This window comes from Ambystoma mexicanum, chromosome 3p (assembly GCF_040938575.1).
Source record: "Ambystoma mexicanum isolate Mex_15411 chromosome 3p, UKY_AmexF1_1, whole genome shotgun sequence".
NCBI lineage: Eukaryota > Metazoa > Chordata > Amphibia > Caudata > Ambystomatidae > Ambystoma > Ambystoma mexicanum.
Window position 1 is genome coordinate 1,208,754,233 of NC_090925.1, and position 24,582 is coordinate 1,208,778,814.

General features: G+C 48.3%; 1 protein-coding gene across 3 annotated transcripts in view; it reads right to left on the reverse strand.

Moving 5' to 3' along the window:
* Window positions 1-24,582, reverse strand: part of CNOT6 (CCR4-NOT transcription complex subunit 6) — a 632,403-nt gene that overhangs the window by 270,170 nt on the left and 337,651 nt on the right. For all 3 annotated transcript variants that reach the window (XM_069652648.1, XM_069652647.1, XM_069652646.1), the window contains exon 8: window positions 6,942-7,096. In XM_069652648.1, coding sequence (XP_069508749.1) covers window positions 6,942-7,096 — 155 coding nt within the window. The remainder of the gene's footprint in view (window positions 1-6,941; window positions 7,097-24,582) is intronic.

The following is a 24,582-nucleotide window of genomic DNA, read 5'->3' on the forward strand; positions in this document are numbered from 1 at the left end:
CCCCGCTTTCTTCCTGGCTGCCGCGGAGACGACGGAGTCCGGGGTAGGCTGCGCCCGGAGGCACAGGGGGGCCGTGTCCGGGACCCGGTACTTTTTCTCGTACCGGTCTCTTCTAGCTGGCGTCGTGGAAGGGTTCTTGAGGAGGGAAAGGCCCTCATCCCAAATGTCGTCCAACAGAGGCACTGAGAGGACCGTCTTCCTCTTGGCCTCGCGCCGCTGATAAAGGAAGCCTTCCTTTTTCTTCTCCTCAGGGCAGAGTTGGAAAAGCTCGGAAGCCCTGGAGATCATGGAGTGGAAAGATCCGATCTCGTCGGGCGGAGAAGCCCTGGTGGGAGGCGACGACGGAAAATCCTCGTCGTATGCCTCGTCGTCCGTACCCGTCGCTGCCGTGTCAGTCCCCGTATCATCCCCTCGGGTGGACGGGGAGGAGGGCTAGAAGGGGCGCGACGGTTGAAAAGGAGGTGGTGGATGGATCCTTCTTTTCTTGGTAGGGGGAACACCAGAAGGTCCCGGTTCTGGATCCCCCGACGGGAGAGGTTCCTCCGTCGGTAACGGTAGCCTCGTCCTTATCTCGGAGCATAAGGACTGTATGGCCAACAAAATGGCCGCCGAGTTGTCTTGCGGCGCTGGCAGAGGGGAATCCGACGGGCGAGCAGGGGCCCCGTCGGTATCCTCGACGATGTCGTCGTCGTCACCTGCGTCGGGGTCCATTCCGACGGGCTGGCCTTCTTCCACGCCTAGGCCGTGGCTTAAGACCTCGATCAGCTCCTCTTCTGAGGTTGAGGCCGAATCTCCGACGCCCTGCCCCCCCTTCTTCTTCCCCACGGAGGGTTTCACGGGGGTCCTATCGATGGGCACAAAGGAAGACTCCCTCCGAGGAGGCAGGGAGATTCTGGGCCCTGAGGTCGCCACCACTGGTGCAGCCACCACAGGCTGAGCCAGGGCCGCCGCGACCGTTTCGATAGAGGGCTTGGTCGGATGGATCAAGGCCTTCACCACCTTAGGTGCGCTCACCGCCTTATCCTTGAGGGAGGGGGCACTGCCACGCTCCTCCTCTGCCTTAGAGCTCGACCGGGGCCTCTCCAGGAGCTTCGCCGGGTGCTCGGCCTTCCTCTTACCCGACCCAGAGCGTTGGCTCGTGGTTGATGGTGCCGGGGAGGGTGCGCCCTGCCTGGCGCCCGTAGAGCCCGAACGTTCGGCGCTCCCGGTGCCAGCGGACTCGCGGTGCTTGGCCTTATGTTGGGCCCCCGTCGCCGGGGCGCCCTCAAAGGTCTTAGAAGACCGCTCGGATTTCTTCTTCTTCTCGCCAGACGGGCTCTTACCCTCCAGCCAGTTGGCGAGACGTTGATGGCGGTCCTTCATGGTCCGTTCCGACATGTTGCCGCAAAACGCACAGTCCTTCTCCACGTGCGTCTTGTCCTCATGAAGGCAGTAAAGGCAGAAAGAGTGTTCGTCCTCCTTGAAGACGTTCTGCAGCTGGCATCCAGGGCAGACCCTGAACAGCTTTCCGGGCGTCGAGCTTCCCTTCTCCTGGGCCATCTCCGAGACCAGGCCTGAGAAGCTTCTGGATTCCTCCGAAGTGTAGCTCGACGAAATCTTCACCCTTGAGGGGCACAGATGAATCCGACACGGGTCCCCGTTGATCGGATGTAGGATCGGTGGAGCTTGAGGCTCTTTGACCGAAAGAATCGAAGTTTTTTGTGAAAAAAAGCGCGAAAAATAGCACTAACGCTCGAGAGCAATAGCACGAGGATCCCAACACATGAACGTGCGGTAAAAATCTGAAGATGGCTGCCAGAGGCGGTGCTTAGGTAGAGGGCAGTCATTGGCTGTGGTCAGTATGACGCAGAGACCAGTGATTGGTTATTACTACGAAAGACAGATCAGAAACGAAACTGATACTGGTTTTTTCTTTACCGAGGATTCCCAGCCTGACGACGGGGAATATTCATGAGCATGTGAATCCATGCCAGACCCCATGCTGGAGAAATGCCGTCCCAGAGGGATACATTTTGTATAACAAAAATAGAGATAAGGGTCAGGGCGGTGGAGTGGCAGTAATAGCCAAAGAGGCTATACATCTTTTCAAAGCTAGCTTTGAATGTACAGGATGCAAGACCATTCAATTAAAGCTGGCCCACACACCTAACAATTGTCTGAATATCATAGTGGTATACAGACCCCCTCCCCCCCTAATCTCGGATTTTGAGAACGAGGTTGCTGTTCAAATTAACATGCTAGTCTCGGTAAACTCCTCCACCTTATTAGTGGGTGATATGAACAGGTGGAGGGGGAACTCAGCAGACAGAGGCCATGGCCTTGGAAAGTTCGCCGAATATGGGTTTTCACATAATAAACAAACACAACACCTCAAGGGAATCAGCTGGATTGGATTTGTACAAACAATTTACAGTCAGCACATGTCTCAACAGAGCCTTGTATTTGGTCCGACCATAGTCTGGTCACCGATGAGATAATACTAGAGCCCCCACCCAAAAAGCAGGAGAACCCCCATGTGAAAGTTTGGAGAAGAAACTTCAAAAACCTAGGGCCCAAGCTTCTAAAACCATGCCTACAGCAAATCTACGAGTCATTTGCAGAAAATGATAGCTGCGAGCTCATGTTAACGAAATTCACTACACATTTGCAAAAGCTAGTAGATATGCACGCCCCACTAAAAACCAAGTCAGTCAGAAAAAACAACCAATGTAAATGGTATAAGGAAATCACACTTAAACAAGCAAAGCGTGCCAAAGAAAGAGCATGGCTACGGAACCAAACCCAAGGAAATAGGGAAGATTGGAAACTTACCGATAGCCAGTATAGAAAGGCAGTTACAGAAGCAAAATGAAACTACTACAATAAAGAAATAGAGGCAGCCACAAACTCAACCAGCAAACTTTTCGAAATACTTAAGGCAATAGAAAAACCCAAGGTGATCTCACCACCTCAACCAGTCCAAAGACTGCGATAGAGTGCAAGGAGCCTTTGCCTCCAAAATCTTCAAAGCCAGAATCATCATGCAGTCAAGGGACACCACCAGCTCTGAAACCCTCCCCACAGTAAACCCTCTATCTGAAAATAGAAAAAGTTTCAGATTTGCCGCTATCTCGGAGGAGGATTTTTGTCTGCTACTGGCCAAAATGAAACCAACTTCCTGTGCGAAAAATATACTCCCCACAAAGATCATACTGGACAACAAAGAACTTTTTGCACCCACTCTCACTAAAATAATTAACGCCTCGTTTATGGAAGGAATAGTTCCAAAAACCATTAAAGAGGTCACAATAACTCCCCTAGTTAAGAAGGCGGGGTTGGACCCTAAAGATCCAAGTAACCTACGTCCGATAACCAATTCGAACTTTATCTTGAAGATATTGGATAAAGTTGCTACACACCAGTTGCAAAAACACGTGGAAACTTAGGAGATGCTTCAGCAATCGGGTTTTAGAGCAGCACACAGCACCGAGTCAGCAATGCTCGACTTACAATCACATACGCTGGAATTGATAGATAAGGGCAAATCAGGGCTGCTTATGTTGCTGGACCTCAGCGCGGCATTCAATCTGGTTGACCACCAGTTACTCCAATCTGCACTAGACAAAATTGCAGGGTGATCTTCACCAGCATTGGTTTGGCTAGCGTCCTTCCTGAGTGACAGGAAGGCAAGAATTCACTGGGGAGATAAATTCTCAGAAGCGGCCCTTATCCTGTTTGGAGTCCCTCAGGGAGCCAGTCTGTCTCCATTGTTTAATTTGTAGATGCGAAGCCTCTGACCTACTGGAAAGCATCAGTGTATTTTTCACGAACTACGCCGATGATACCCAGCATGTCTTCGAATTAACAGGAGATTATGACACAGATAATGCCAAAATAGAGGTTTATAGGGTCATTGAAATCTGGATGAAGAAACACTGGATGTGCCTTAATAACAACAAGACAGAACTCGATTTTTGGATCCCGCCAATCAAGATCTAAGCTAGGGGCACAATACAAGGAGTTTGCTATAAAAGAAGCCATCATCTCAGTGTTACCACAAGTTAAAACACTTGGGATGATGGTGGAAGCATCCGTTGGTGCCGAAGCCCAAGTTAACTACTTAGCCAAAAACAATGTGTCTTATTTGTGCCTCCTAAAAGCCATCAGACCCTTCATTAACGAAGCAAATACTGCAAATATTGCAAGGGCGATCTTACGGTCTCGCTTAGACTATGGTAATGCTTTGTTAATGGGAGCCACTAAGAGGTAGCTACAGAGATGTCAGGTCCTGCAGAACGATGCGGTCTGCATAAGAAAACCAAATATGGTGAACACATCGGCAGGAAGGATAGTCATTGGCTTAGAATAGAAGAGCGTCAATTTTAAGGCCATGACGATTGTACATAGATGCCTTTTTGGTGTGGCTCCATTTTATTTTAAAGAAAAATTCTCGCTCTACACACCAAAGAGATGTCTCAGATCAGCAGATGTTGGTCTTCTGAGGTTCCCAGTGGTCAAACGGGCCGTGGAAGTTAGAGCTTTTCCGGTCAAGGCAGCCAAATTTTGGAATGGGCTCCCGGCAACCCTGAGACAGGAAAGTAATTATATCACGTTTAGGAAATCACTGAAAACATTCCTAGGTCAGTGAACTTCCAAGGTAACCTGGCACTCAAGGCACAGTTTTGGTTAATCTAGAACTCAAACCTCCACCTTTTCATGTGAATCTTATTTTTAGGTTTTCTCACGCCCTGATGCCTGCGGGCATTAGGCACATTACAAGCACAAAGAAATAGAAATAGCCTCAATTGTAAAAGCATGCATAGGACCCCTGCTTCCACTCATCTCCACCATCATGGAATCCTCCTTCGCCACCTGCACTGTTCCATCCATCCTTAAAGAATCCAGGATTTCCTCACTGCTGATAAAGCCCCTCCCACCCACCCCCGGCCAACAAACCCAACCAACTACCGGCCTATAACTACTGTCCCCTTCTGCCTGAAAATTATCGGCAGTCACCTACCTACCCACTCCAGAACTTACATTCTCGGTACTCAAGCTTCCACCCAAAACAGGGAACTGAAACAGCCCTTCTAGACTTTAAGAATCAGTTAGACTATGCAAACTACCACGGACACCTCTCCCTCCTCAACCGCTCAGCAGCCTTTGACCTAGTCCGCCACCATACGCTCTGCCACCACATTATGTCCTCAGCCTATTTCTCACCAAGCTGTCAAATGGGTCGCTTCAATCCTGGCTGACAGAGCCTCTAGAGTATTTGACTGCAATGCCGTCGCCAGACCCAGGTCTATATCGTGCGGAGTACCTCAAAGCTCCTGTGTCTCCGCTACACTGTACAAAGTTTACACAAAACCCCTGTTCAACCTTCCTGACTCGCTAGGCATCTCATACTATTCGGATAGGCAAATTCTCACCCCCCCACTCCCCCTCTCCAGCGACCATACTCGCAAGAGTGAACGCTATAACGCTATCCAATCCTGGATGACCACACAGCTGCTCACTGGCTCCCTGGCCCACCTGGCCAAATTAAACCATCCTTATAAAAGGTGTTCATTGATGGGCACAACATCCCTGTTGCCACTTCAGTCAAAACTCTGGACGTGTACCTAGACTCTTCACTTTGCATGACTCGACAGATGAACCACAGTGCCTCATCGTCAAAGCTACACCACTAAGCTCATCAATGCCAGTAAACCTTTCCTGTCTGGCAAGAATCGGTTTGAAGTAGCCCATGCCCTTATTGGCTCCAAACTACAGTATTGTAGTTCACTACTATGTGACACCTTAAAAAAAAAAAAAAAAGGTAAAAAAATAAAAACACAACCAAGCATCAAATACAGAACAATGCCCACCACTACCTGTCAAACGATGCCCACCCCCCCTCATACCTCACTCACAAACTAAGCAAACCCCGAGAAGGCCCTGAACAGCCCACAAGAATCACCTCCTCACACCAAGATTTAACCGCAAAAGGTCAGAGGATCCAGCTTCCCTGTCTGCACTTCCATCCTATGGAAAATCCTCCCTATGTGCGAAATTAACCGCCCTACAACATTCATAAAAAAACTCAAAACCCACCTCTTCAACTGTTTCTCCTCACCCTGTAACCCCTCCTGCTCTTAGCAACTGTTTCTGCTCCATTGTAATTTGCGCCTAGATGCCCACGGGCTATGTGCGCTTGTATAAATGTTTATATAAAAAAGGAAAGTTTCCCCAGTACGGATAGTCTGAAGGACTAATCAGTTTCCCCATAACAAATTAGCAAAAGGCATGGCAAGTGAAGCTGGAGGCTTTACTTCGCCTCAAAAACAAATCAAAAATATTAGGGGCCCATAGGTTCACAAAAGAGAAATCTTTCCTAATAAACCATGTATGGGTATCAGTGGCAGCGTGACTGCTTAGTGCAGTTCTTAACATTTTCAAAAGACATACAAGCCAAGATATGCTATTGGAGTTTAACCGCAGGCAGTCTCATAATGGAGAGTGGAGAGTGCAGAGTACAAACATTTTGAACCAAAGCACAAAGCATTCAAACGAGTAGCAAAAACCTGTTGAAGGCGGGTTACGTTATGATGTGTGGCACAAAAGGTATAGTGCATCTCTGCCACTACTGCCAAATTTCAGTTTCCAAGTTGCAGGAGGGACATTTATAGTATGCAAGACCCATCTTCGGAGGACAAAATGAGCAGAACAAGCAATACCTGGACTATTCCCACTAGGCAGCATGTAGACAGATAACATTTAAGCAGGATTTACAAGTACCCATTTAACATTGCTGACTTTAAATGGGCAAATTGCTAATAAAAGTGTTGGAAACTTACAGATGCTTTTCTTCAATAATCTAGAATTGGTTAAAATTTCACATCACGTCGCTGATCTCAAAAAAGGTACAACTTTGTAGCACACCAGATTCAGGTAAGTGAATTCTGTGCAAAAACACTTACTTTTCAGTCTTGAAGAATATTGCACAACCATCAACATGCTTCTTTTCTTGCTCAGACATTGTTCTTGCTCTAGACTTGGGGCAAAAGAAGCCATCATATCCATGTTCTTTTAACTCGAAAAGGAAAAAACTGTGGTACTGATCAGTTTCCACCTCCTGAAACCAAAGAGCAGAACAAAATGAGTCCCATACTGAACACAGGACAGCTAATCAAAGAAATAAGTATTCCCAGTGGATTAAAAGAGATCTAGTACAAAATAACCACAGGTGTGGATTTTGATTAAATTAGCCATAGGGAATGAATCTTCATTGTAATATTCCCGAAGTGAAAACAAGTCTAAGACAATGGGCCATGGCAGAAGCGTAGTGCTTCCAGTCATGGCAGCGTGGCTGCAAATGGCCAGATCATGAATCTCATTTGTTCCTAGCGCCTTGATATGCTTTGTTACCATTTCACAAGCATTTATATTTTTCCAAGTTTTAATTTCAAATTCTCTCAGGTGTGATACAAGAGCATGTTCACTTTATGCCCTGCATGATTCTTTATTTTCACTGCTGGATACATTAGTTTTTCCATTTGCCCTAGTTCATAAGGTACCCCCGAGTGGGTGCCTTTCCTAGGCCAGGAATCTGCAATCCGGCTATCCAGATGTTTTGATCCCATGATCACTCACCATTGACTATGCTGGCGAGGGCTTAGCGTTGTAGTTCAAAACATCGAGTCAGTTTACAGCCCTCTGTCCTTATAAATACAGAATGGATGCGAAGAGCTAGAAGCAGGTACGCTTATTGCCATTTTAGCTTGAACAGGAGAGCAAATAAACTGAAGCACATTTAGCATCCAAGTGATGACTGTAAATACCATTTATTCTTGGGTTTATGTCCATCAGCCTGCATGAGACTTATTCACATGTCTCATTGCATGCTTAATATTTTAGCAGAGTTAGACTTATTCCAGTTTAGGGAGATCATTGCATCCTATGAAGTTAGCGTTTGGGTATTGCCGCTTGATGTATCAGCAACACTTGGTACGTTTGCACATGTTGAGACAAATGAACAAGTTACTTTCTTACCTGGTAACGTTCTTTCGATGGGATGGTCCGACGACGTATTCCATATCTATGACAGGTAATCACCACAGCTGTGCTGCTTCGGAAACTTTTTGGCGTCTGCGTCGATGCACCGTCATCGAGGACCTCCTCCGACGTCATCCGATGTGATAAGTAGGACGCACGACGCCCGTAGCCTCAGTTGTAGTTTTTTCCCCCAGAACGTGTGACATTAGTCTACTGCCAGTCAGACACAAAGCCTTGCGGAACGTAAGCTGCAATCGCAAAAGAAATTCTGCAGCGGGGAAGGTAGGGAGGGAGCGATATGGAATAGGTCGTCGGACCATCCCATCGAAAGAACGTTACCAGGTAAGAAAGTAACTTGTTCTTCGAGGGGATTGGGTCCTCCGACGTATTCCATATCTATGACAGACTCCCAAAGCAGTACCAGAGCAAGGAGGAGGGAAAGAATTTAGAATGAAAATTTAGAATTGCCAATCAAATAGCAGAGCAAAGGACCACCTTGCCAAAGGCCAGATCCTGTCCTCGGATGGAATTGAGGGAATAGTGACGTACAAATGTATGTACTGAAGCCCAGGCGGCTGCATCACAGATGTTGCGAATAGGAACACCCCTCTGCAGGGCAGTAGATGCAGCCATACCCCTGGTAGAATGGGCCCGCAAGCCAGCCGGTGGGTCCTTACCCGCCAAGCGGTAACACTCCGAGATGGCCAAAATAATCCAGCGAGACAAAGTCCGTTTCGTCACAGCTTGTCCCAAACGCTTTCCAGCGTAACCAATAAAGAGTTGATCGTCCACTCTGACCCAGGACATGCGTGAAACATAAAAGCTTAAAGCTCTCCTAGGATCAAGCCTATGGAGCCTCTCCTCTTCCTTACCAGGATGTGGAGGATAGAACGCCGGAAGAACAACCTTCTGGCTCAAATGAAATTCCGAAACCACCTTCGGAAGAAAAGAAGGACGAACTCTAAGGACAACCCTGTCCTTGTGAAATACAGTGAAGGGTGGCTTAACTGAAAGTGCCTGTAACTGTTTTTAGTTGCCGTTACTACTGTGAGCGGAAAGAACCGCAACTAAAAACACAGTTTTCAGAGTCAACAGCCTCAAAGGGCAAGAATGCAAAGGTTCAAACGGAGCACCCATAAGAAACTTAAGAATAAGGTTTAAATCCCAACCGGGCACCAGGAAAGGTGACGGAGGGAACACATTAGTGAGCCCTTTCAGAAACTGAAATTAAAAGGTATTTTAAAGTAGGAACACTTCAGACGAGCGCTTAAAGATGGACAGCGCCGTCAGGTAACCTTTAATGGAACCGACTTGCAAGCCCCTGTGGGCCAAAGAAAGTAAAAAGGACAGAACCATGGGGATGTCACATGCAAAAGGATCCACATTCTGAACTCTGCACCAGCCGCAGAATTTACGGCAACGGTACAGAGACTTTGTTGCTGGCCGTTGGGCCGAGAGCAACACCTCCATCACGTCTTCAGGGAGGTCCCAATCCTTATACCTCAACCTTTCAGAAGCCAAGCGTGAAGGTTGAGGGATCTGACCTCTGGATGAGAACCTGACCCCCCCCCCCCCTCCCATGAGAGAAGATCGTCTCGGTAGGGAAGACGACGTGGAGGACAGATGGACAAGTCGAGAAGGTCCGGGTACCACGTCCTCCGAGCCCACGCCGGAGCAATCAGGATCATCCGGGAACCGAACTTCCGTAACCTCCGCAGCACTTGCGGGATGACGGGGACCGGAGGAAACACGTACAGCAGTGGGAATGACCATTCCACCACGAATGTGTCTCCTAAGGCTCCTTTTGGAGGAAATTCCCACGAGCAGAACCGCTCGAACTTCCGGTTGACTCTGGAGGCTAAGAGATCCACTTGAGGGGTCCCCCAAAGGGCGAAGATCTCCAGGAGAATCTCCTGAGCCAACTCCCACTCGTGAGAGATCGTGCTGCCTGCTCAGAGCGTCCGCCGTCACGTTTTCGTCTCCGGCCAGATGAACTGCCGAGATCAAAACTTCCTGCTGGATGGCCCAGAACTCGAGCTGCATCGCCTCCCTGCACAGAGGAAGTGACCCTAATCCCCCCCCCCCCACCCTTTTTGTTGAGGTAGTGCATGGCCACTGTGTTATCCGTCAGGATCAGGACATTCTTTCCTCGCACAGTCGGCAGAAAATCCTTCAGGGCTAGCCTGACGGCCCTCAGCTCCAACAGATTGATATGGAGTCTGGACTCCGACGGAGACCAATGACCGCTGACGGTCAGCTTGTTGGCATGAGCTCCCCATCCCGTGAGGGATGCATCCGTCACAATCATCACCTCCGGCCAGGGAAGCCAAAATGGAGCCCACTTTCAAGTTGCCTTCGACGGCCCACCACAGAAGGTCCTGGGCGACCGAGGGCGGCACCTGAACCGGGTCCGACATCCTGCCGGAGGACTGCGACCATTGCATCTTGAGTGCCCACTGCAAAGATCTCATCCGCAGGAGAGCCTCTGGCACCAGAAGAATGCAGGATGCCATGAGGCAGAGCAACCTCAAGAACTCCAACGCTGGGAGCGTCTGGGCATGCCGAAACTTGTGCACCATCTGCTGAATGTGAAGAGCCCTCACCTGGGGAGGAAAACACTTCCCCAGGGAAGTGTCGAGCACTGCTCTGATGTACTGGAGCCGCTGTGTTGGCGTCAAATGGGACTTCTTTAAATTGAGGGAGAAGCTCAGCCTGTGAAGGGAGTGGCAGGTGACGGACAGATGATCCAGGACTTGTTCGGGAGAGCTCGCCCTGATCAACCAATCGTCCAGGTAGGGGTAGACGTGAATCCCCCCTTGCCTGAGATGCGCTGCCACCACCACCATTAGCTTGGTGAAAACCCTCGGGGCGGAGGTCAATCCGAACGGCAGAACCTGAAACTGAAAGTGCGAGTCGCCAACCGCGAACCTCAGGTACTTCTTGTGCTTGGGATGGATCGGCACATGGAAGTAAGCATCCTTGAGGTCGAGACACACCAACCAGTCCTGAAGCTGAAGGGCCTGGAGGACTTGAGAGTAACCATCTTGAACTTGTCCTTCCTGAGGAGTTTGTTCAAACTGCGCAAGTCCATGATGGGTCTCAATCCCCAGTCTTTCTTAGAAATAAAAAAATAAGGGGAATACCATCCCTTGTTCCTCTCCGCTACAGGCACCAGTTGTATGGGCCTTTCTCCAGCAGGGCTTGAATTTCCTGCGCAAGGAGCGGATCCGGACTCTTCAAAGAGGTTCCCTGGTGGATTGTCGTGAGGCCTCTGCCGAAAAGGAAGACAGTAGCCGTGGGTTATGATCTCCAGAACACACACATCTGAAGTAATGGTACGCCACTCTACAAGATACTGCGCCAGCCTTCCCCCAACCGGCGAACCATGGGACATGGCCTCATGACTGAGTGGTAGCGGCTGCGGCGTTACCTGAGGGCAAAGAGGCAACTGCCCGAGCGGCCTTGGCACCACAGGTACCCTGTCGTCCACCTCTGGTACCCCTGCGTTGGCCCCTGACTGCTAGCTCCTCTCGCTTTACTGAAGGTCGAGTAATAGCGAAAGGAACCACCCCTCCATTGCTGTCCCCTAGGACGAAAAGGCGGAGGTTGGCGAACTGCAGCGCCCAACGACTTTGCTGCAGCTTTGGAGGTCTGCAACCTCTCAAGGCTCACGTCAGCCTTGCTGCCAAAAAGGTGTTCACCGTCAAAGGGCATGTTGAGGAGCCGGACTGCACATCAGGAGCAAACCCCGACTTCCGCAACCACGCAAACCTGCGTATCACGGTGCTCGCCGTCATGGACCTGCTGACGCATTCAGCCATGTCCAAACCCGACTGAACGGACTCACACATGGCATCCTTACCATCCTGGACCATAGCAAGGAAACCATCCCGTTCTTCCCCTTCGGGAATATGTTCAGCCGCTAACGCAACACAGTTCCACAGTGTGTGTGAAACGAGACAAGGCACATATGGAGTTGGCCGCCTGAAGCGCCATACCACCCGAAGAACACACTTTCTTCGCCCAGCCATCAAAACGTTTGTCGTCCCTATCAGGAGGGATGGTAGGGTACGACGCCTGCTTTGCCGGGGCCATGGCCGTCTCCGGAGTGGGGTGCCTGGTCAAGTAGCAGGGGTCGCTACTGGCTGGATGGTATTTTCGTGACAAGGACCTGCCCACCGCCGGGAGACTCTCCGGAGCAGTCCAAGCCGCCGCCACCCTGATCTGTAGAGCCATATGAAACGGCAGTACCGGGTCAGTTGGGGGACCAACATCAAGGATGTCCGTGAGATCATCCTGCACAAACTCCCCTGGGGGAGCAGACCATCCCAAGTACTCAGAGACCCTAGCCATAAGGCGTCGGTACGAGGAATCGGCATGAGAGCCAGGCTCAGGCATACAAAACTCCACCTCCGGAGAGGTGTCCAGTCCACTGGCATCATGCAGTGACTGCCTCAAATCGTCAAATTGGCTATGGCCCGAGACCATCTCATCTGGAACCTGACTAGGAACCAGGCCATCAGAATCCTCATCCGCCTCCGAAATATATTCCAGGTGGTGAAAAGAAGGCACCCGAGAGTGCTTGCTCTTAACCAGAGCCTTTCTAGGGGATTCCCCCGTGCCACGGGGTACCTCCGACACCCCGGCCCCGAAAGGCATCAAGTGAATCAGCGCTGGCATCGAGAGAAGGGGCATCGGCGCCGAGAGGATCGGCGTCGACGTCAGATGCAGCGCCGACAGTCCTCGAAGCCGGAGCTCAGAGCGTGTCCTTCGACAACCTGAGCGTCGACAGCTTCGACGACTTCCTCGGAGCCGGAGCCTCGAGAAAGCCTGTCGATGCCCTCGACGCCTCAGGCGTCTATGTCTTCCTCGAAGACATCACAGGTGCACACGGTCTCGAACGCATCGAGGACCGGGACCTGGAACGGGTACGTCGAGAACGAGTCCCCTTGTCCGAACGGGACCTCTCCCGTGACTCGTGCCGACCACTCTTGCGAGCGGTGTCTCTCGACCTCTCACGGCCGACCCCACTCGGGGGCGCGGACGGCTTAGTACCCTGCGACTCGAGAATCGCCAGCATTTTCTTCCCGAAGGAAGCCCATTCCTCCGGCCTCGCACGGCTGGTGGGGTAAGCGACGTGCCGGGCAGAGTCCTCAGAAGAGGACCTGGAAGCCAACCGCTGTCGGTGCTTCCAAGAATGCCTCGAAGAGGCGGAGGAGTGGCGAGACCGACTCCTAGAAGGAGACCCACGAGACTTACGACGACGCGGAGAGTCACCTCTCGAATCAACCGTCGAAAGCCCCGCAGACTTCGACTTCCGAGGCTTGGACACCCGACCTACCGACAACTTCTTATGTTCCCGTAAGGCTTTGGACGTGAGCGACTGGCAGTCGATACAGTCATCCGTGTCGTGGGCCTCCCCGAGGCACCAGAGGCAGGCGTCGTGCGAGTCCGTCACCGACATCTTGGACCCACACTCCCCGCACTTCTTGAAGCCCGGACACGGGGTCGAAGATGAAGTAGAAGACATCTTCTAACGAAGGATTTTCTCACAAAAACGAACAGGTTCGAAGAACCGAGAAGAACAGAACTCCAAAGAGTCAAGGCGTAACCGAGATTCACGAAGCAACACGTTCGCAGAAAAAACGGAACTGAGGCAACGGGCGTCGTGCGTCCTACTTATCACATCAGATGACGTCGGAGGAGGTCCTCAACGATGGCGCATCGACGCAGGCGCCAAAAAAAGTTTCCGAAGCAGCAAAGCTGTGGTGATTACCTTTCATAGATATGGAATACGTCAGAGGACCCAATCCCCTCGAAATACAGTTTCACAACTAAACAGCAATCAGAAATTACCGTGGCTCACCCACCTCATTTGAAAGCTTACCCTAAACCAGTATAAAAACCAAACCTCTAGCCCTTCCACGGCCCTATCCTGCACAACAAAACAAAATGCCTGGTCCCATGTTGGCTTAATTCAAAGGGAAACACAGCGCGCAAACAATATCAATATCTATGTAAAGGTGTGCACACACTTGGGTAATATGCTCTACTTCTCCACCATGGTATTTTACCAACAGGGCCGTTTCTCTAAACATTTGTGTATTTTCAAAACAAGCCATTAAAGCAACCTCAAACGAATTACAAAGATGCATACAAGCTATGGTTCAAATTTTGAAATTAAAGGATCTCAACCAGAAAAACAGGTTCGCACAACATTAAATTGCAAAAACCTCTAGACAGAATACCTTCCATAACTCAAAACAAACAGGAGAACCTGCAAGACACCAGCGCACAGCATCTAGCGCATGATTAAGTAAACTTCTGAATCGCACATTCCGCTGCAAGAGGCTATCGGCTAAGAGTAACGGGTATGCTCCAATTGTGAAGGGATGTCTACTGAATTTCATTAAGAATGAACAGATCCAAGAAAGTATGATTTGCCTCCTTTACTTATTGTAGTTCTTAAAACCTGATGCATGTCCTAGTGATGGTTCTACATGGTAGTCTCTCTTGTGACAAACTAAAACCACATAACAAATTAACAGCCCTTTGATTAGACTAAAACCAGTAAGACTTCCTTTGGAGTTTAAACACTACAGCACATTGCTTGTCGCTACACAGAACTCATTAAGCCGGTACAATTAGGTTTAATCCATTGGCAGTGTCCTCAAACAGACCTACGTTTAGACATCTGCATGGCTGCATCAGCTGCTCTGCCACTTCGCTGCTTCCTGCTTAGAGGAGGGTGTTGCTGTTTGCAGCCCTCACAGTCTGAGTATTCTGTGATTGAGCATGCAAGGAGTGGTACTCTGCTGTTCGAGGCCATAGTGGGTTGACTCCTTACCTTTGAATACATGCTTCTCCAAACCCTTTCTTTTTTTTATTCCAGATTCATATGTTGAAAAGCATTTGCTCATTGATGAGCATCATTTTGCAGTCCAATTATCAAATATTTTAACGGTACACATTACACAAATGATTGGTTACGGGAAAGGTGGGTATTCAAGATTTATTTGCCCATTTCTGGGTAATTTACAACCTGTTGGCTGATGCACTAAGAACTACAAAGCATATAGAAACAGTATAAAGGCGAATGCCTATGTGCTAGGTAAACTGTAAACCCTCTGTCATCTGTGCTGCTCAAAAATACAGTCACTCATCCTCAGATTATCACGTGGCACCTCATAAATTCAAATGTATGCCCTCTATTCGTTATGAAGTTCATTTTCTCCATTGTCACCAGCCAGAGCGAGTTTATGCATCATGTAAACAAAGTGTGTCCCTTTGTTTTAAGTTCTGGACTCTGCATGCCCTCTTCCCTTCTCAGGTTCAGTTGCACCACGGTTTTGTTTCTGGAACAATAGACTGTGCGTATGCCGGATGATCCAACGTCTCCTTAAACAGATGCAAGCACTCCCCATGGACAAAGCCAAACAAATCGCAGATCGTGTAAACCTGCGGTACAACTATTTAGCCGAATTGCCTGCACAGCTATACAGTCTAAAGGACTATTCAGTGATTGCATTGTAGCAACTTGAACCACCAAGACGTTCCAATCACATCTTGTTGGTTTTACCATGTTGTGTATTGTTTTCTTTGAGCAGCTTTTTCCTCATATTTTATAGACCCCCAAACCTTTTGCAGTGAAGTGAAGCCTTCAGCAGCTTCACTTCACTGACATTTTCTTCATATGTTATAGGGAAACTGATTAGCCCTTAAAGGGGAAATTCACTCAAATTGTATTCTCTAAAGATGGACCATAATAAAAAAATATATACAAACAATTTTTTTAAAAATAAAGTTCCCATGTAAAATATTTAGCAAATTAAAGCTCTGCTCTTGCGGTAATGAGGGGAGCCCAGGAGACAAAGCGAAAGTTCCGGCAATTCTAAATACAACACAGTTGTATTTATAATTGCCGGTACACTCTAAGTCTCCCAGGCTCCCTAAACTGGGCGAGCCTGGCAGACTTAAGAATGTACCAGCAATTATAAATGATCGCTGGCACGTTCGCCTTAAGTCTGAGCTCACCCGAGCCAGGGTAGCCTGGGAAAGTGAAAGTGGCAGCAATTATAAATACAACCGGGTTGTATGTATGATTGCTGTGTTTTTTTTTTAAGCCTCGCTGGCTCCCGCGAGCCTGGGGGAGACCAGAAGACTTAAGACAGTCCAGCAATTATGAATACATCACCGGCAGATTATTCATAATTGCTGCAACTTTAGTTTTCAGTTTCCCGTGCTCGGGAAACTAGAAAACAAAGTCGCAGCAATTATGAAAGTAGCTGACAAGCAAGAAATAATTCAAGAGGGCTTGGTTGGCCCAGTGTCAAAAGGCCAGTGCAGCCGAGAACTGGTTGTCGAGCTTAGAGATACAATGAATTCAGAGCTGGACTGAGCCCCTGCCAAAGTACAGCAAAATGGCAGAGGGCCAAGTTTTATTTGTTTTAAAACCATTAAATACAGAGAAGAAGCTCGAAACATTGTCTCCAGTCATGTGACCTAGCTGGAAATAGACTTGGGCAGACGGGGGACGAGGCGAGAATATGAGCATGCTCACACCTTTTATTCCCAGGAGTTGAGGCTTGCAAGACCATACTCAAAGGCTAATTGAATGTCAAAGTAAGGGATGAGAGATGTTGGGCTAATTGGGTGGGGAGGCATGGTCACACCCAACCCAACAACACCAGGGGTACCAGCTTGCGTGCTGCTAGCAAGTCGAATATTCCAGAAGGGTACAAGCGCGCCAACCAATTAGAGAGCCACGTATCAAAGAGGTCTATAGTTTGTGAACCAATAAATCGTTGTGTATTTTAGGACGATGAAGAGGACTTGCACAAGGAGGGCTCAGTTGCCCCACCTGACAATAAAGGTCCTATCACAACCCCACAGAAAGTATATGTAGATGTTTTCCGTTATCTAACCACAACCCAGTTTAAGTTTTACAGTTTGCCACGTAGTGTGACGTCAGTGCTGAGAAAGTTTTACTATAAAAGCTTATTTATGTAAATCATTGAGACCTTGCCATGAGACGCCCATTGTACTCCCCGTTTTAGAGAATTAATAAAACAGTTTACCTTTTGACAACACCCGGAGTATCTTTTGAGTAAATTCTGCATCCCATCCATCCTATAAGAGTGCTACCTTGCCTTAGAGGGCCCATACGGGTTCAAGGTGGAGCATGCAATGAAGAATGTGTGACGGAGTACATTCAATAGGGTTTATATTTTATGAATGGCACCATATTACAAATCTTTTCCATTTGTTAAAGTAACAGTGTCTGGTGCTTGGTTTACATGCCGGAGTATTTCCATACACCTTTGAGGTAGTTTTAAAATTACCAAAATGACTTCAGGTGCCAAGCTCATAGATTGAGGGTGTGGGTGCAACGTTGTCCCCAGTGTTGGGTGAAGGAGCACATGTGTTTGATTAGATCGCACATCGGCAGTTTGTCCAGATGCAGAAACCAAGATGGTCTCGCCCACATAAGAGCAACCAGGATTAGAGTTACTTGTACATGGTGCATTTTGTTCACTATCCTGCTCAGGAGCAGTGTTGTTTTGAGGGGAGGGGGTTTGGTCGGGGGGAGGAGGGGTGGGGGGGGGGGAAGCGTAAGCAAATTTCTCTGACCAGCTCATCTATAGGGCGTTTCCCTTGGGTCTGGGTTAGGGAAGCCTGGGTTCGAAGTCTGGACATTGTGTGTTTAGGCTTGTGGAGAACAAATATAATGGAGGAAAGCCCCAGAGGGGAAAAATTGTCTGAAATTGTTTTGCTGAGATGGCACTCGTGCTCTTTGGGTAGGGGATCTCTGCTTAGTGAGTCTGCTAGAGAATTGAGTTCCCCTGGAACGTGTTGCGAGATTAGGAACATGTTACACTTGAGTGCCTATTCCAAATGTTCTGGGATAGCCTGGACAGACAGTGTGTGCCTCCCTGCTTGTTTATGTAAAACATTGCAGTGGTGCTGTATGTGAGGACTTGTACTTTTTGACCTGGTAGATGCACTTGAAAAGCTTGTAGGGCTTTTAGCACTGCTAGCAGCTCCAAAGGTTTTATGTGATTTTGGGCCGTGATCTGCGTCCACAGGCCATGCGCTGTGTGGTGAAGGTATTGGGCTCCCCACCCGATGAGCGTTGCGGCCGTTATGACAATCGCTTGCACTGTAGAGTTGTGAAATGGTTTTCCCTTTAACACATTTTCCTTTGTACACCTGCGTAGCGCTTGAACTAGGATTAGCAACACAACCACTAGATCGCCCCACTGACCGCTTGCCTGGGACCACTGTTTTGCTAACCACTCTTGCATTTGGCACATGCACATCTGTGCGTGAGGAACCAGGTAAATGCATGAAGCCATCATCCAGAGCAAGCGCCTTGCTTTGCGTACGGTTATTTGAAGACCGGCTAGATACGGAAGTATTTGCAGCAGTACATTTTGCACTCTTTCGTTTTCAAACAGTTCTTAGGAGCTATCATAGACTGGACGGTAAGACTAGCCCCTCTCCAGTCTATGATCACTCCTAAGAACTGGTTTTGCTTGGAACAAGACTATTTTTTCTCATTGATTGAGAATCCCAATTGGAACAACAGATTGACTGTTCTTGGGATATTTTGCTTGCAAATTTGAGGAGATTTCCATCAGCCAGTCGTCCAGATAAGGGTACACTGGGATCGAATGTGTGCGTAGGTGCGCCGCCACTACTGCTAGTACCTTGGTGAATACCATTCGAGCGGAGGCTATGCCAAAGGGTAGCATCTTGAATTGATATGTTGATTCGCTATTTTGAAGCGCAGGAATCTTCTCTCCGCTGGGAACATTGAAATATGAAAGTATGCATCTTTCATATCCAAGGACGCCATGTAGTCCCCCTGTTTTAGCAGTGGGATTACTTCTTGTAGCGTTGTCATGTAAAATTTTTGTGGCTGGACATAAGTGTTTGCAGGGTGTAGAATGCGTTCTTCCTACATAGTTTGTCTTGGCGGGGGGTTGCCTGGTGGTTGTATTAGCTCTATGTAATAGCCTCCCGCCACAGTGGAAAAACACTTGTCCGACGTGATTCCCTCCCCCACGTGGGTAAACGGAGAGGACCGACCCACTGAAAAGACATGGGACGGGACCTGTAGCGGGTGGTCAATGCTTAGGAGGGGTGGAGCCTCCTCTTGAGGAGGAGGATCTGCCTCTACTTCTGGACCTTTTGTGGCCCCTTTGAACATTTTGTTGGGAGGACTGCCCCTGTGAGGAACCCCAAAATGAACTCTGCCGGCCAGGGTTGTAGTTGGACCGCTGGGAGTCTGGTCCTCTAAACCAGCGTGTATTTGAACCTCCTCTCTGCACAAAGTTTTTTTTTTTTGTAAGTTGTCCTAGGTATTTGAGGGTGTCATTCCTCCTTAGCACTTTTCAGTGGGTCCTCTACCGCTTTACAGAATATTGTGTTGGGCTAGATAGGCATGTTCAAAAGGGTGGCTTGGGTCTCCAACCTGAAACCCGATAGACATAGCCATGCACAGCGTTTGAGGAGGGTACCTTCCACAATATTAAGCCCTGCATTGTCTGCTGCGTCTAAATAATTCTTCAGGATGCAGCTTGCTACTGGTCTCCCTTCAGCAACTGTTTGTAAGAGCTGAGTCTTTAGGGGTTCTGGGACCAAGTTTACTTGCTGCGATCTCATCCCACTTGTAGCAATTATAACTGAACAGTAGCGTAGTGGTGGCTATGCTCACTTGACAGGCAACTGAGAAAGCCACTTTACTGTCCAAGGAGCAAATCGTTTTGCTCTCCTCGTCATGACTGAGGGTAAAGATCTGCCCGCTCTCTCCCTTGCGGTGGTCACTACTGTAGAGTTGGGCTTTAGATGTCCCCTAATGTACAATGGGTCTGATGGGGCTGGCCTAAACATTTTCTCAATGCATGGGTTGACTGCCCCTGTCAGATTGGGGGTAATGGAGAAGGCTGAATGCGCCTTTGGACAGATTGGAACAGTGGGATGAACTGTGCTGCAGATCTCTTATCCCCAAGGATGTCCTCTACAAAGTCTTTATAGACCCGAGTTTCCTAGGTATCAAGTGTTCTGCAGCCTTTAAAAGAAGATTATACTGCAGCTGGTTGTCGACCGGGGAATCGCCCACTGGTTTGTCGGTATGGTCTGGGGATTGGCTGATGTATACATAGTAGTCATAGTATTGATCCGTGCCCCCTTGGTCTGCGAATGAGCCAGGGTTTTGGGAACCTCGAGTGTTGTGATAGTATAGGTCATCAGACCCGGTTTGATGGGTAGATTTACTAGGCTGTGTTAGATGAGGCGCCCACCCCGCCCCCCAGAGGTTGGTAAGTTGTTCTGGGTGTCGATACAGAAAGTCAACAAAACTAGATATTCTTCTCATAACCCTATCAAACTGTTCTGTGGTCCACTGGGAGGATGGCATCAGTATGGGAGCAGGTTCAGGCAAAGGTTCTGGAGCAGGGTGTGGTTTGTGGTGCATTGCCCCTGAAAGAGTGTCCTTTCTGGGGGGTGTGGGTGGGCAGGGGGGGGCGTGTAGAGTATTCTCTATCCTTCAAACCTTGTGATTTTGAGGTTTGGGGCGTAGAGGATTGAGGTTATTTTGACGTCTTTGCCATGAGAAGGGTGTCAGACTTTTTTTTAATGACTTCGATAATTGAATATATTTGAAGGAGCGGTTGACAAATATTATTCTTACGGTGTCGGAAACTGACCTTCGTGTTGTTTTCGGGGGCCTGTGATAGAACAAGTTAGTTACTTACCTATAACTGTTCTCCAGCATGGATTCACATGTTCATGAATATTCCCAGTCAGGCTTCCTCAGTAAAGGAAAAAGAAAAATCATTCTAGTTTCTGAACCGTCTTTCTCCTAATAACCAATCACTGGTCTCTGGGTCATACTGCCCCCAGCCAATGACTGCCCCCAGCCAATGACTGCCCTCTACCTAAGCCCCTCAGGCAGCCATCTTCAGATTTGTTAGCACGTAAAGTGGCAGTATGACCAAGAGACGGGCCGCTGAGGAGTAGGCGGGAGGGTTTGCATGTGAATCCATGCCAGACCCATGCTGGAGAACCCAGTGTTACACTTTATTAATGACCCAAGGTGATTCTAGGTAGGTAAAACCTAAGGCAGACTTATTCTGCATAGGCTAACAGCAAGTCAGGGGAAGCAAAACCCAGTTGGGGGACACTCGTACATTTACCCCAACAGGAATAGACAAGCGAAACCCATAGCATTTCTTTTGGTGAAGAGGGACAACCAATTCACAGTTGAGTAAAATCGCTTTTCTACTTCAGAATGGCAGAACATTTCTAATGTAAGTAATAACTTTTCTAACTGTTCACTCCGAGTTACAGTTACCAACCAACTCTTTCACAAGTAAGTCACTGTTAAACACTTATTCTCTTTTCTAGGCAAAAGGCCCAATCCCTTAAGTGTATTTCCCTTATTCTTGGAGCACAAGTGGTCTCAGTGGCAGAAGGGGGGGGAAGGGGGTGGCTGAGGGGGGTCACTATGGTCTAGTGTCCAACAGGCAGTGTCAGGATAGGTTCTTCAGTAGCAGGAAGTCTAACGTTCCTTCCAACTTCTTGCTCCTTTCCACTGGAACCTCCTCCCTCTCCCTATACGCTCCACCACCTATTACTCGATTACTCGTCCTTCCACACTGCTTTAAAATCTTACCTTCTTCAATCTCCATCCTGACAACCCTCTACTGTTCTCTCTCATAAAGCTCACTCATTTTTCTCATGTAAATGGTTCTGTATATTGTTATCGGTTACTTGATTCATGACTCGTTATGTATTGCTTGTAATGGATTCACGGTTACTCATGTAAAGCGCTTTGGCTTAAAGCTCTATATAAAATTCAATAAATACAAATACAAGACTGTTCAAACAGGTGAGCATTTTACTTTAGCGTTAGTTGAGGGTCCAGGGGCTTCACAGAAGACACCCTAGGAGGATTCCAGCAGGGGCCTGGGTGCACTGGACTAAGGCCTCCCAATCACAGTAAACACCCCAAAACTACACAGGAGACTTAAGCTAAGTAAATACCCAAGCCAGCACAGTACCTCAGCATAGATTATTTTGCAGTAGGAGGACTTCAGGATCTGCAGCCAAATACCTAGTTGTTGAATTCCTTCATTAAGAAGGCAGGACACTGGAAAGACTTTTGCAGCAAGGATCAGGTGGAAGGCTCTAGGCAAGGTTTTCCTTGCAGCTGGATGCAGCTCTGGATTTGGGGCCTTTCTCAGAAGCACAGAATATCGCCGGTCCAGCACTCTGGTGAGAGGACTTTTCGGACCGGATCGTGCCTCCGAGATGCAGCAGGATGCCCACGAAGTTTCAGCGAGATTCAGAAGACCGTGCACAGCACAATGGCTCAAGGTCCCAGCGTATTGGGGTATTGCAGCCCGCAAGGTTGCAGCACAGCGCGGGATGGCTCAAAATACAGGCCGTCTAGTGGGTCTCACCAGGTTCTGGGTCAGTATCATCGTTTTGAGTCCCCAGGTCGATTGGAAGAAAGGGCTACAGAAGGCTCTGGTTACACAGCAGGCTCTCTGATCGCTGGAAATCATTTCAGCTGCAAATTCATCTTCCTCTTCCGTTTTGGTTCCAGTGATCGACTACTTCAACAGCTTCCAGGTTCAGACTTATGCAGAAATACAGCCAAACAGCCTTGCAAAATTCAAACTTGGATGTTGGCAATCCTTTCAGGACAGCCATCCTTCCAGTTTGAACTGGAATCTCGCACTCAGGCTGGAAGATAAAGGGCTGCAGAGTTTGACTCGTCCCTCGCTTCCAGCCTTCACAGACAAGGAATACTAAAATGGTGAAAAAACAAGCCTGGGGCCATTTTGGTAAAATGAGCACCCATGGGTGCCTTTACCGGGTCTGTGCAAACAGCATGCGGTAAAGGTGCAAATAAAAAGGTTCACTGCCACCAGCCATTAAAGGCAAGTGTGTCCTTGTAACATAAATGTTACATTTAAAAAGAGAAAGGGGATACTCAGTAGCTCCCCAGCATTCCAAATAAGGTGAGGGGTGCTGGTCTCACTTATTAAAATGTAGAAGGGATCTTTGGACCCTTTTACCCTTGGGACCTGTAGTTCTCACAAGGTTAGCCAGCGAAAGTTAAAAGGGGAGCCCCAAGGGCAACCCAGCAACAAGCACGTATTGCCAAAAAGTTGTCAGAGGATAACTTTTAAAAGACACTATGGAGAGTCTTAAAAATGACACCCACGAATAGTAAAAGATTGTGAGTGTACTGAGGTAGAAGAAAAATAATCCACCAGTAAAAGCAAAAGGTTGAGACAGGTTAGGAAGATATATCATTACTATGAACATCTTACCCAACACTAAACATTGCTATGATGCTGCCCATCAGCCACTTGCCAACTATGCTCAAAGACATAGATACTTCTATCACTACGTTTATTTGGAGAGAAGGAAAAAAAAAAGCACAGCTTTGTCTCAAAGTATTACAAGCAGCTATGGCGGAGGGTGGACTGGCAGTACCATCATGGAAGGCCCATTACAAAGCAGCTCAGGTTCGCTGGGTGAAATGTTGGCTGGATACTAGTGAAGACACCAGCTGGAGGGCCATGGAATTGGCCCTAATGGCCCTGCTAACCCCCATAGAAATTATGGCCACCCCACCAACTAAACTTCCATCACAAATCAAACTGTATCCTATTTTAGGACTGCTGATTATGCAAAGACACCGAATGCGGGCCACGCAGAAGGCACCACTGTGATCAAGCAATACCATCATACCAGTTTAAACAAAGTACACCCCAAACAAAACAAGGAGTGGGCACATATACACATTATGGACATTTGTGAGGGGGAGCTCCTACTACAGTTCCAAGCAGCCCGCCACACACTGGGTCTGGAGAGGGGAGACTGGCTCAGTTAAAACATGATACAAGCTGCAATTCTCAAACATCGGAGGGTACCTGACAAGCACCCGACCCCCAGCACCAGTTGTGCTACAAATAGACCACCACATTACTACCTTTCCACACCTTCGCACATTCTATGCTATGTCCATTCCCAATAATGGCGTCAGAAACTATATTAGCGAGGACATGGGCAGAGGATCTAGGGATATTAATTGCCATAAATGTATAGCTATATTTTACAGCCATCCCAACAGTTTCCCTGAACGTTAAAATATGGAAATCCCAATTTAAAATCATCCAACGCATGTACTATACCCAGACAAGGCTCTTTTGGCGACATGCTGGAGGGGATGCGACAGTATAGGTACCATGGGACATTTTGTGGTCTTGTCCAGCTCTAGCATCATTCTGGTGCATTGTGTACACCCCCCCCCTCCCAAAGCGAAATTAATGGTATGCAGATGCACCGATACATACACAGTAGTCCTAATTAGTGGATTAGCATTGGATAGCGGGAGGGGGAAATCTGGACAGTTTTGACCTAGGACATGAGGGGCTCTGGAGTACAATACGAAACAAGGTGTTGGGGGGAGGGGTGGAATGCAGGATCATGGGAACATAGTGTCTCGACAAGAGAACAGATCAGTACACAATTGCAATACACCTC